The sequence below is a fragment of the Rhineura floridana genome, chromosome 2 (assembly GCF_030035675.1).
Source record: "Rhineura floridana isolate rRhiFlo1 chromosome 2, rRhiFlo1.hap2, whole genome shotgun sequence".
In the NCBI taxonomy this organism is placed as follows: domain Eukaryota; kingdom Metazoa; phylum Chordata; class Lepidosauria; order Squamata; family Rhineuridae; genus Rhineura; species Rhineura floridana.
In genome coordinates this window covers 124,709,139-124,722,538 of record NC_084481.1, presented here as the reverse complement: position 1 = coordinate 124,722,538, position 13,400 = coordinate 124,709,139, and the positions used below count along the sequence as shown (strand labels likewise).

Below are 13,400 nucleotides of genomic sequence, written 5' to 3'. Positions count from 1 at the left end.
TCCAAACACATTAACCGGAACACCAAAAGAACAAGAGGCAAATCACTGTAAGTGATATCAACATAGCTGAATATACATTACTAAAGTAGTCCAAATTCTATTACAGCTTCATTCTGAAAAGGCTTCCAAGGTGCAGGAACATATCATTGCATAAAGCACTCATTAAAAGGTGAAATTAGATGAAATTAGTGAGCTAATGAACGTGTTGGTTGTAATTTGGACATGCAACATAAATCCTAACATTACTTTTGCCTTTATTTGCTTAGGTCTGTCTTCTGTCAGTTTCCTAATCAAGTTCAAAATGGGTAGTTTCATTGCTTCTGTTCACTTGCTGGTCTGTGTCGTTTCCTCCTGTGGTGGTGGCATCAAGCACAGTTTGATACTCAGAGTCAGGACCCAGTTTTTATTTATTTATTTAATTTAATTTATATACCGCCCTAAGCCCAAGGGCACTCTGGGCGGTGTACATAACAATAAAACAATCAGAAAATATATAAATACAATAATACAATGGAATCAAACCAAACCAAACCAGTACCAGTGAGGTACTAGGTGCTAACAAAGGGCTTCATCTCCACGTTATAACACAATTTTGGAACCCTTTGCATGTGTTCCCTTTTTGAAGACATACAAATAACTCTATGGTAATAAATGCTGGTAGGAAAGCACACTACTATCACTACTATCACTGAAGCAAGGATGTCAGAATTTCAATGAAAAAGAAAAGCAGAAATAGCCAATATTCACTTATTCATTCCATATCCAGAACAAAAATCCATCCAGCAAATACACTCAGTATTTGCTGTTGCTGCTTTCAGTCTGCAAACAGTATGTAACTGATTACATTTTCCCCATTTACGTTGTGTTTCCTTTGCACAGAAAGGAATGAGGTAGAATAACATAATGACAACAATTTTTGTAATTTACATAATTGTGTTAAATTGCATAATTTCACCACAAAAGAAAGCAAGGCGAATAACAGTTTGGGCAGAAAACAAACTGCAGCAGAACAGAAACAATTATGTTAATACTTGGAGCAAAACCAAGTTAGGTGTACATACCATAAGAACAGCCCTGTTGGATCACAGGCAAAGGCCCATCTAGTCCAGCATCCTGTTATCACAGCAGCCTACCAGATACCCATGGGAAGCCCAAAAACAGCACCTGAGTGCAATAGTGCTCTCCCCACTTGTGGTACTGGTATTAGAACTGGTATTAAAACCTCCAACAGTGGAGGTAGTACACAGCTGTTATGGCCAGTGGCCATTGATAGCTTTATCCTCCATGATCTTGTCTAATCCCCTTTTAATGTCAAATTGGTGGCCATCAGCACTACCTCTTGTGGGAGCAAATTATATTAAACATGCACTGTGTGAAAAAGCATTCTTTTGTCTGTCCTGAATTGTCCAATGTTAAGCTTAAATGGATGTCCCCATATTCTAGTATTATGAGAAAAGAAGGAAAGTTTCCTCTGTCCACTTTCTCCACACCATATGTAATTTTATACACCTCTAACATGTCCACCATGATTCACCTTTCCCTCCCTAAACTAAAAAGCCCCAAATGTTGTAATCTTTCCTTATAGGGGAGTTGCTCCATCAACTTCATAATTTTGGTTGCCATTTCTTGAACCTTCTCCAGTTCTACAACATGCTTTTTAATATGGTGATTAGAACAGTACACAGCATTCCAAATGGTCACACTATACCTTTGTATAATGGTATTATGATATTGACAGAAAGGATAGTATCTGCCTCCTGCCAATCTGCTGCCAGTCTACCCCTGTGTCCACCCACAGAGGAGGAGGCAGCAAGAAAGGAGGCCTCCCTGGACAGAAAGATAGAGTAGAGGCCTAGCAACAGCTTCTCTGAGCAGGACCACACCATGAAGGAAGAAAAAGAGACACCACCCCACAGGGCAAGCAATGAGCTGCAAACTGGGATGGGCAAATATTCCACTTAAATCCAATTGTGGGAGATCAGAATTAAGCAGATTATTCACACAATCCAGTCTGCAGTCTCTTGCTTGCCCCATGGGGTGGCACTACCTCTTCCTCCCTTGCAATCGAGGGAGGCTGTTGCTGAGGCTTCAGCATTATCTTTCCACCTTTGGGGGGGGCTCCTCTCCTGCCTCCTCCTCCCTGTGGTGCTGGGGTGGGAAGGCATAGAGCAGACTGGCGGCAGCAGGTGGATTCAATCCCTAATTTATTATTTTCAATCCCCTTCCAATCCACTGCACAGAATCACCTTGTTCACAGCTGTCACACACTGGGTCAACATCTTCATCAAGCTATCGGCTATGACCCCAAGTTCTTGTTCCTGGTCAGTCACCACTAGTCAGATCCCATGAACTCACACGTGAAGTTAGTCATTTTAAACTTGCTTACATTGAATTGCATTTGCCATTTTACTGGCCATTCACCTAGTGGGGGTCCTTTGCAGCATCTCACAATCCCCTTTTGTTTTAATTACTCTGAATAATTCCGTACCATTAGCAAACTTGGCTACCACTGCTCACTCCTAACTCCAGATCATGGATGAATGAGTTAGCACTGACCCAAAACTGATCCTTGGGGGATTTTCCTTTGCTATTCAAGAAAATATATATATAAAAAGACAGTATCTGTTGTGAAATGTACAAATAGAAAAATTGTACCCAGAACTCCACTAATATAACCTTGGTAAAAGCACAGAGTTAGATGTCTCAAGTGTTTACACAAATACAATCTGTCCCCTTGCTTCTAGCATTCCAAGAATGTTGCCCATTCTCTCTGTTGGAGCCGCTCTATCAAGATTACTAATAGGCTTCTCTAGGCCAAACCTAAATGCCTTTTATTTTGATCCTTCATTCTTCTTAACATGTTGCCTCTTTGGATCCTAATAGTTTCCTTTTTGAACTTCCTCTCCACTTTAACACTTAGAAGGTACTGGGCGTTCCTGGATCTCTTCTACCGTCTCTTTTCCCAACTGCTCTTTCCCAACTAGTCTTCTCTCTCCATTCTTTCCGTAGTCCCAGAGTTCAACACACCAATGTTGTCACTTGCTTTACCGTCACTCTTGCATTCATGTCCTCAGCAATGGGTTATTTCACCGTTAGTAACTTAAGAACAGACTCTGAATGTCTGCTCTTTTGTCATGCCATTCTCAAAGCCTGGCACAGCCTCCTCATTAAGACACTTCCCTCATCACTTACTCATTCCAATCAAGACCCAGAGCATTTACACCTCAGCCTTAAGTTTCTTCCAACATGACACACTGCTGTCCCATCTCCACTAATTATTTCTCATTCATCACCTGCCTCTGCTGTGTCCCCTTCTACAAATAATGTAATTCCTATACAATATCTCACACACTGTTGGTACTAAAAAAGAGGTTCAAAATCAATAGTTGTTTAAAAAGCAATTCCACTAATTCTGTAAAACCCTGCAAAAAAAAACTCAGTTAAACTACATATCTGAAAGTATAGCCAACTGCCTCTCAGAATACAGTGTTGGAAGGCTATAAACAATATACTGTACTTACAAAGCATCTGTGCTATGCATGATCTATAATGATCTCATTGTGCAATAATCAAATGCCAGAAAAAGCTGCTCTCACTGATGTAATTTAGCCTAATTACATGTTTTAAAACAAGATGTACCAAGAGTGAAATGCATCACTCCCTTTTCGGAAAACTGAGTATCTTATGCATCCTTTCATCATCAATGGTTGCCAAAACAAGAATTAGCTCCTTAAGAAAACCTAACACAAGGCAATATAAACATTTTAAAAAGAATGTGGCATAATTTTGTCCTTCTGCAAGTATTTTTGTCCAAATGGCTTAACCACCCTTCTATCCACCAATTGTCAAAAAAGTATATAGAAGTAGAGAATGAAGGGGATGCTTAGATAATCTCAGGTACAAAGTCCAATATTTTCATAGTGTGCTGCCAGGCCAGCTCCAGACACTCTTGGATGAGACCCATTATCTGAATCCATTTCAGTCAGGTTTCAGGCCTGGTTTTGGCACAGAAACAGCCTGGGCTGCCCTGTATGATGACCTCTGTCAGGAGAGAGATGGGGGAGTGTGACTCTGTTGATTCTTCTTGACCTCTCAGCGGCTTTCGATACCATCGACCATGGTATCCTTCTGGGAAGACTGGCTGAGTTATGAGTGGGAGGGGCTGCATGGCGGTGGTTCTGCTCCTACTTGGCAGGTCAGCTCCAGAAGGTGGTGCTTGGAGAACATTACTCTGCACCCTGGACTCTCCAGTATGGGGTTCTGCAGGGGTCAGTTCTGTCCCCCATGCTGGTCAACATCTACATGAAACCATTGAGTGCGGTCATCCGGAGCTTTGGAGTGCATTGCCATCAGTATGTTGATGACACGCAGGTCTATTTCTCCTTTTCATCTTCTTCAGGTGAGGCTGTCAATGTGCTGAACCAGTGCCTGGCTGCGACAATGGACTGGATGAGGGCTAATAAACTAAGGCTCAATCCAGACAAGACTGAGATGCTGCTAGTGGGTGGTTCTTCTGACCAGATGGTGGATGTCCAACATGGGGTTGCACTCCCCCTGAAGGAGCAGGTTCGTAGCTTGGGGGTTCTCCTAGAACCATCTCTGTCACTTGAGGCTCAGGTAGCCTCGGTGGCACCAAGTGCCTTCTACCAACTTCAGCTGGTGGCCCAGCTATGCCCCTATCTGGACAAGGATAACCTGGCTTCAGTTTTCCATGCTCTGGTAATCTCCAAGTTAGATTACTGCAATGTGCTCTACGTGGGGCTGCCTTTGAAGACAGTTCTTAAACTGCAGCTTGTGCAAAATGCAGTGGCCAGATTGGTAACAGGGACCAGACAGTTTGAACATATAAAACCGATTCTGGCCCACTTGCATTGGCTGCCTGTATGTTTCCGAGCTCGATTAAAGGTGCTGGTTTTAACCTATAAAGCGTTACATGGCTTAGGACTACAATACCTGATGGAATGCCTCTCCCGACACAAATCCACCCGTACGCTACGCTCAGCATCCAAGGCCCTCCTCCGGGTGCCTACTGGGAGTCTGGCAACAAGGGAGAGGGCCTTCTCAGTGGTGGCTCCCAAATTATGGAATGACTTCTGTGACGTGGTGTGCCTGGCGCCAACACTTATCTTTTCGGCACCAGGTCAAGACTTTTTTCTTCTCCCAGGCATTTTGGCATGTGTTTTTAAATTGCTTTTTAAAATTGTGTTTTTAAATTTGTATATTTGTTTTTAATGTTTTTAATTGTTGTAAACTGCCCAGAGAGCTTCAGCTATGGGGCGGTATACAAATGCAATAAATAAATAAATATTTGAATCCTGGCCTACCAGCAGCTATCTTGTCAAGGCTAGGAATGCTTGAATCTATATTTTCACCTATATCAGTCATAAGAGACAATCCTGAGCTTGAGTCAAAGCTTTACTGAGCCAGATCATTCCCCTAGGTGGCTAAGAACTATCACATTCCTACCACAATGTGATAGGAATATGATTCCTACCACATCATAGCCATCTGAAAGATTGGCCAGAATGGGGAGTTACACTGTGTCTGGTTTATCTTGCCTGTTCTGCAACCATTGCATTTGGCTGTACTATCTGTTGACCGTCAAGGCATCTTCTGTCTGAAGTTAAACCTTGCTGAAACCACTCCTTCCTGCTGCTTCACCTGCTTTACTCCTTGCTCAGCAAATCACACTTTGTGGTCAGCACAAGATAGTGACTATGTGTTTTGACTTCACCCTTAAGATACTGAAACCTTTTGTTTCTGCTGTCACTGAAAGAACTGGCAATACCATAGACATATCTGCCATAATTGTTCAGGACTGCATGTATTTGTATACTGCAGAAGTTATCATCAGTACATACAGGGGAGAATTTTGATTCAGTTTGCATTTTAAAGCCAAATCTATCAAATTCACACTTTCTGAAACAATATGAGAGCTGAAACCGCCCAGAGAGCTTCGGCTATGCGGCAGTATATAAATGTAATAAATAAATAAATAAACACAACCATCCTTCAAAATTCACATCCAAATTTTGTGATGCAGTTCTCTAATCAATGTTTTCAAAACATGATTATATTAGAAGAAAGTGTGCATAAAATGAATATATGAGTGAAAATATACAAAAATGCATTATTTGATGAGAAATTGCTTGCGGAAATGTGTATATTAATTAAAACCGCAAAGCAGAATGTGTTTATTTTGAGAAATTCACACTAAAATGCTGAAGAATTTTCATGAGGATTTTTTTAAGTTCACAAATTGCTGCAGAAATGTAGTGAACTGAGTTTCAGATTGGAAATGTGAGAAACTGACAGAACTGAAATTGACAGTTCTGTCCATCCCTAAAGAAGCAGCACTGCAAGACCACATCATTCACACCTGTCACACAGCTATGAAGATGGCTTGAAAGCAAGTAGACTATCCTAGGAAATCCCCAGAGATCAGAGGGGTCCCAGTACTGTTTTCAGTAGCCAAGGAGTATGGTTTCAAAGCCTCTCTTAGCTCCTTGGCCCCTGTGTGACTAGCAAAACTACAACGTTTTATACAAAGTTTTCCACAAGTTTTAAATGTTGGTGGGTTCATAGTACTTCACTGATTTTTTTAAATTGCAAAATGCATACAGCCTTCAAGAAATTATGACAGACATATCTAGGATTTTCATGTGTCCCTAGTAAGTAAAAAAAGGTCACTTTTATGAAGTTGTCATCAGACATGTAACAGAATGGTTGTCATTCATTTCAAAAGCCACAACTCTGATATGTTCACCCTGAAAAACTTTAACTTGGTACTTTTGTATCTTCAGCTAAGAAGCTGAACTGAGCAAACTGATAACTTGGTTAGGGAAACAGTCTAGAATATGCACAGCTCAACACATTTATCTCAGTTTAGGTTTTATTTCTTCTTATATGAACAGCTGCTTAAAGTGAAAAATTAGGGTTTTTTAAATAAAATAATCTCAAAAACTGTTAGTTTGCTGCCTTACTAAAATCTTCAGTAAAAGCTTAAAGAAAATTTGGACTGAGGCCATACTCCTCTATAGGGAGGAGGTTATTCTGGCTAAAGTCCAAAAGGTTAAAAGGGTTTTTAGTGAAGGCAGCCAGAGAAAAAACAAAGATATACACTTGGTGGAAAGGATGAAGTTATGAAGGAAGGGATTGGTTTAGCTATATATATTTTTTCGCCTCCCTCCCCTCTCAGGCTGCAGATTGTGCTGTCACACCAGTATTTTAAAATATGACAGTATTTTTACATAGAGAAATAAAAGGCATGCCTATCTAGAGATGTGAAAGAGATGTGAAAAATTCAGGAAAAGCTTTTTCCCCCAAAGCCTTTTTTGTTTTGTTTTTTCTGAAAAATTGGAAAAAATGAAGAAAAAATGGATTATGGAATGTTTTCTTTTAGCATGATGAATAAAATGTTTCATTGAATCTTGCCCCCCCTTTTCTCAGTTATTTTTATGGGAATGGATGCTTTATGTCTGCTTGACACTGTGGAGGACTAGCGGAGACATAATTTTCTTTGTTATTAATGTTGATGGTTTCTTCTGTTTTTTAAAAGTTGTTTTTTGCCTGCTCCTGGTATGGCCTGGGCAGAGTTCTGAGGACCCGACAGAGGCCTGGAGCACCACATTTAGCCCCTGGGCCTGAGGTTCTCCACCCCTATTTTAGAGACTATGGTTCAGTTACTACTTGACAAGTAATTAACTTTAAAGCAAAATGAATATAATGAAATATCCGAGTGCAACTTTTTTCCCCCTAAGGCAGCAGTTCTAGTTGTTCAACATGACAAGTCAGCCAGGGTAGTATTAACGGGAAAGAAATATTATGAGATCAGCAAAGAATTAACTGTACCAACAGACATGAGTAAGCTTCACACACTGCTTGCCACCTAGTTTGATGAGGAAAGTAGTCCACATACTGTTCCTACAGTGTACATTTTCACCAGATTAAAAACCTCCTCAGAGCAGTACAAGAGAAAGAACATTGCTTCACAATTCCCACTGTCCAGGATATTATTAATAATAATTAATAATTCAAGGAAGCCTGATCTTATAAAAGCCATGATAATAACTGAAGCGCTCTGTGGGACCATTCACATGGTGCTCTTCCCCCTCTACAGCTAATCAGGCTGTACACCACAGTTCTCTGGAATGGAGAAATGGAATGGACCCTGGGTATGGTCTGAAGGCAGATGAGGCCACCACAATGCTGAAGGTAAGCAGGTCTGGATCTGGTCAGTGCCTGGATGACAGACTGCCTGGAGAGACCATATGTATGCCACCTTCTTAACAATTTGATGTTTTCCATGAAACAGCAGTATACAAGTATTTTTATAAATAAATAAATAAAACAAAACAAATATGAGAATCAGAACATCACAATGTTATAGGTGTGGGGTTTGATAAGATGTCCTCTTAGGATTCCTCCCAGCCCTGTGAATCTACTGTTGTAAGACCGTGGAATTCAGACTATGACAACTGCTAAAAGGGTCAAGCCAGTTTCTTTTGTTAAATATCACTTTGTAACGTAAGATAGTACTATAGTCAAGCTATGGCATATAAACTATGGAATTCGCTACCATAAGATGTAGTAATGGCCATCAACGTGGATGGCTTTAAAAAGGGGGTAGATAAATTCATGGAGCCTAAGGCCATCAATGGCCACTAGACATGATAGCTATGTTCTGCCTCAAGTGCAGGAGATTATATACCTTGAGTATCAGCTGCTGAGCAGAACAAGTGGGAAGACTGTTGTTGCACTTATGCCCTGCTTCTGGGCTTCCCATAGACATCCATTTAGCCACTGTGAGAACATGATGCTGAACTGGATGGGTCTTTGGTCTGATTCATAATGGTTCTTGTGTTCTTATTTATTTTTTAAAGCATTTATAAACTACTTAATATTTTTGAAAAATCTCTAAGTGACGCATAATATAAAACAAACAATATAATTGAAACAAAAATACAACATAAAACCAATAAAATGCCCATTTTCAGGTTACCACCTTATGATGTTCTTTAGGATGCAGTGCCCCAAGTAGAACTTCACCAGATGATTTATGCAATTGTATAGCTCTATACGGGGGCAGGTGATGTTTCAGGTAACCTGGTCCCAAGTTGTTCTAGATGTTGCCAGAAACACTAAATAACAAGACATTGCAAGAAAGTGACAGCAATGTGGGATGTCTTCGCCCTCCCCCCTTTCCTGGCTGGAAGTGATGTCATGAAGGTGTTTGTGTATAAAAGAACACGACTGACAGTTTGAGAGAGTCAGGCTAAAACAGTAGGCAAAGAAAGCTGAGTTGCTCTCTGGACACCAAGAAACCTAATAGGGGAGCAGGATCTATTGGAAAGCCCACAATGTGAACCTTTTATCTTATTAATATATGTGTAAATACCACCTTATACCACAGAAATGCTATTCATTTTCCAGTAACATCAATCAAAGGAAACCACTCCAAGAGGACATGATAGAACCCGAGACCTCCCACTGCTTGGAGATTGGGGGTATGTTAAACACATTGGTGTCGAATTTCCTAGAAGAGAAACTGTGAGCCAAGGTGTGCCTGAATTAGAATTGAGTGAGAAATGGAATCATAGAATAGAATCATAGAGTTGGAAGGGGCCTTGTAGGCCATCGAGTCCAACCCCCTGCTCACAGCAGGAAATCCACAGCTAGAGCATCTCCCGCAGATAGCTGTCCAGCCTCTGCTTGAAGACATCCAGCGAAGGGGATCCCACCACCTCCCTAGGCAGTCGGTTCCATTGCCGAACTGCCCTTACTGTCAAGAAGTTCCTTCTAATGTCCAATCTGAATCTATGCTCCTGCAACTTAAAACCATTAGACCTAGTCCTACCCTCTGGGGCAACAGAGAACAAATCTGTACCCTCCTCTATGTGACAGCCCTTCAGATACTTAAAGAGTGCAATCATGTCACCCCTCAGCCTTCTCTTCACCACACTGAACATGCCAAGTTCCTTCAACCTTTCCTCATAAGACTTGTTCTCCATACCGGCTATCATCCTCCCAGAACAGAAGAAGCTTGGGGTGCACACAACAATAGATTCAGTCAGAAGCTGTTTATCCTACAGTCTCAGAAATTCCTGCAAACTACAGTGCACCACTGTAATCACGACACTCTTGACCCAAAAATTCACATGATAAATTCTCTGTACAAGCACCTGTCCAAGGACCTTCACATAGTGAAAAAAGTGGACAAATGTCAAAGATGTTACTTGAATAGGATTGACTCTCCCTTACCCTATCTAATGTGATTAGTACATTTATATTCTGCTGTTCTTCCATCAAAGAACTCAAGGCAACATACATGAGCTTTCAAGGCAGCCTCCCATCCAGGCACAGGTTAGACCTAGATCTGCTTAGCTTCAACATCAAAGTGCCTATATCATGTGTCCTTGGACCATGCACTGGCCATTCCAGCCATCATTCAGTTTTAGTTCTTTGTTGCTGTTTTTTTTTTTTTTACACAGAGCCATCTTATCAGCCCATCCTTTTAACAAGCTTTCTTTCTACATACATATATTTTCTTCACCATCGATACATCTTTATGCCCAACAGAGTATAATTTGTTATTTCTGTATTCATCTTCTTTCATGAAACTTGTGAATAGTGTTTTAGCTTCACTGCCACTTATTTATAATATTTATGGTTTTTCTTCAGCACAGAAATTGAGGTGCAATTTGTTTTATCACATAAAGACATATCTTGCCCTAATTTTTATAGTCAGAAGATCCTTATCATCTGGTGCTCAGCATCATAATAAAGAATCAAATGGCAGGTCAGGTAGAGACTTGAACTTGCACGACTCCACTCTGTAGCCATTATGGCCAGCAACAATATGAATCTGACTTTCTACCACCAAAGCCTCTGACTCGCTACTGGGCCTGGGTTCAGTTCCCTGACTTTTGAACCCAAACTGAGAATCATTCCCTGTCCAAAATGCAACTTTATTCTCTCTCATTTGTGAAAGCACATCAGCTGCTCTGCAATTACATACATGCTGGCAAGTCATTTTACCATAAAGGATGTAGCAAGGTAGTAGTTCACAGGCTTGGCACATTTAGCCTCCCAATATCAGCATGACGTCAAAATAATCACTGGGGAGTTGTTCTTGTCTGGATGTGCTTCCTATCATTCATGTGCCATATTTTCACAGCAGTCTATGAATCATAAGTAAAGAATGCTTGCTAGATAGCCACAGTAAGCCTGCAGTCCATAGTCAATGTTTTCATTTGCATTCCCCAGATTAAGCATTTTCATACATTCAGGCTGTGTACTCAAATAAGCAGTAAAAAACAACCCTGAGTCATTAATGGGGTACTTTAAATGAAAGACACATCTAATACATTAGTCAATATTGCACCTTATTCATTTATCCATATTCTGTCCACTGCTTTCATTTTTTTCAGTATCATGAAGAGCCATTCTTCAAGGGAGGAAATGGTATAATCCCAGATACACTGCTCAGAGCACGAGGACAGAATACAAATATAATAATAAACAAAGTTCCCTCAATTCAGTCAGGATGCTGACTGAAATATAAAAGTCTCATGAGCCTAAAGACATAACCCACCCCCCAGACGCTCAGCCTTTTGACAAGATGCTTCCCTTCCCTTTAGGCAGTGATTATTCGCTGACAACTTCCTGTTGGGCCAACTAGTGGAAACTGCAAGGATGCTTAGGTTATCAGCCAGAAGTGTTTCTCACACTTTCCTTTCCTGGCTTTGATTGTAATGATGTTAAGTAACATATGGTGATAAGCCTATTTAAAAGATAGATGCATTATGATTTAATCCATCACAAACATAATTGTTAAATTCTTATGGTTACATTTTGCTCCATCATTGTTAACATTAAAGTAATGAGAAACATACAAATAAAAAATACATCAAATGCAACTTTCCAATGATGCAAGGCATAACCCTTATATCATGGGTCGGCAATCCGTGGCCTCTGGGCCAATCATGGACTTCAGGGGGTCCCATTTGGCCCCCGAGGCCATTTTTCCACACCATGCCCATTTGCTGATGTCTCTAGTGATGTCAGCTGATGGATAGGACAGGGTTTAATTCTGCATTGATTGCATAATCATGTTCTCAAGGCAGCAGAATCCCGCTCATCAGCTGCGTGGAGATTAAAGCCCTGTCCAAAAGTAAGCTACTTCAAAGGGGCTTTTGGAAAGGCTTTGAAATACCTCCTGCATTCCCACTTGCTCAAACAAGAGTGAGGGAACTGTCTTAAAACCTTTTCCAAGTCTCTTCACATTTTTCTTTTAAATCCCTCAAGATCAGGGACTTAAAGGCTATAGAGGAGACTTGCAAAAGCCTCCTCAAAGTCTTCCTGGGCTTTCCTTTTAAGCCTCCAACTTGGAAGAGGCAAGTGTTCCCCCTTTCACTTTACGTCCCCAATGTTGGAGACTTAAAAGTGAAGCATAAGGGATTTTTACAGGTGGGTGGTCCCTCCCACCTGACAATCAGGTAATGTCATAATGACATGTGATGGACAGGTGGGTGGTCCCGCCCACCTGTCAAATCTGGCCTGCAAGGCAGACTCTGATAAGGACCTGGCCTGTGAAGCCAAGAAAGGTTCCCCACCCCATCTTATATTGCTGACTGTGTATATGAGTGCCACATACTGGAGTGTTCCAAGGGAACCTCTGATTAGACTATCCATAAGGGGACATATGCCAAGAAAAGTTCTAAAACACGCCAAAGTGAGGGTGGTTAATCTGAAAATAGACCACAGAAAGTACGAAATGTGTATACTGTATAGGTGCTGGCAAAGAGATTTATTCAAGCAACAAAAGATTCAGTGAATGTTGTACACTTCCAAATTATGAATATCAGGCATCATTTCTAGGTTTAAAGTCACATCTGTCATGCAGAAGAAAGGATGCAACTTCTAAAATAGAGCATCAGAATCTAAGTCTATTGTCTTACCTTAGTGTTTACACAAGATTTCCCACGCTTATATTCTTTATGGCTTGATCTTTTATCTAGCTTGTTCCACAAAGCGTTGGCCTTCCAACTGGTCACCTTTGATTTAAGTTTTGTATAAAAGCTCCTATTGTCCAAAGGATCTAGTTCAAGTTGACGAGTGAGGATATTAAAGGCCTGGATTGTACCTTTGCACGTTGAGGCTTGGACAAAGTTCTCAAAAATGTGGCCAGCTTGGTTATATTTCTCATTATCCTTTTCCCCCATGTTCCAAGTAGAAAAAGCAGAATATCCTAATGGCATGCTCTTTGGATGAGGTTCAGCTGTTTTCCCAAGAACACAGTATCTAGGAAGAGACAGATATAAGTCAAGTTAGTACCATCTTGCAACAAGATTCAAATCCTCACAAACTACAAGTTAAGAAGCCAGCGGAATACAAAGCAC

At 40.8% G+C, this 13,400-nt stretch overlaps 1 protein-coding gene across 18 annotated transcripts in view; it reads right to left on the bottom strand.

Moving 5' to 3' along the window:
- MICAL2 (microtubule associated monooxygenase, calponin and LIM domain containing 2) overlaps nt 1-13,400 on the bottom strand; it is a 204,897-nt gene that overhangs the window by 153,521 nt on the left and 37,976 nt on the right. For all 18 annotated transcript variants that reach the window (XM_061610428.1, XM_061610430.1, XM_061610431.1 and 15 more), the window contains exon 2: nt 12,960-13,302. In XM_061610428.1, coding sequence (XP_061466412.1) covers nt 12,960-13,259 — 300 coding nt within the window. In that variant the 5' untranslated portion in view covers nt 13,260-13,302. The remainder of the gene's footprint in view (nt 1-12,959; nt 13,303-13,400) is intronic.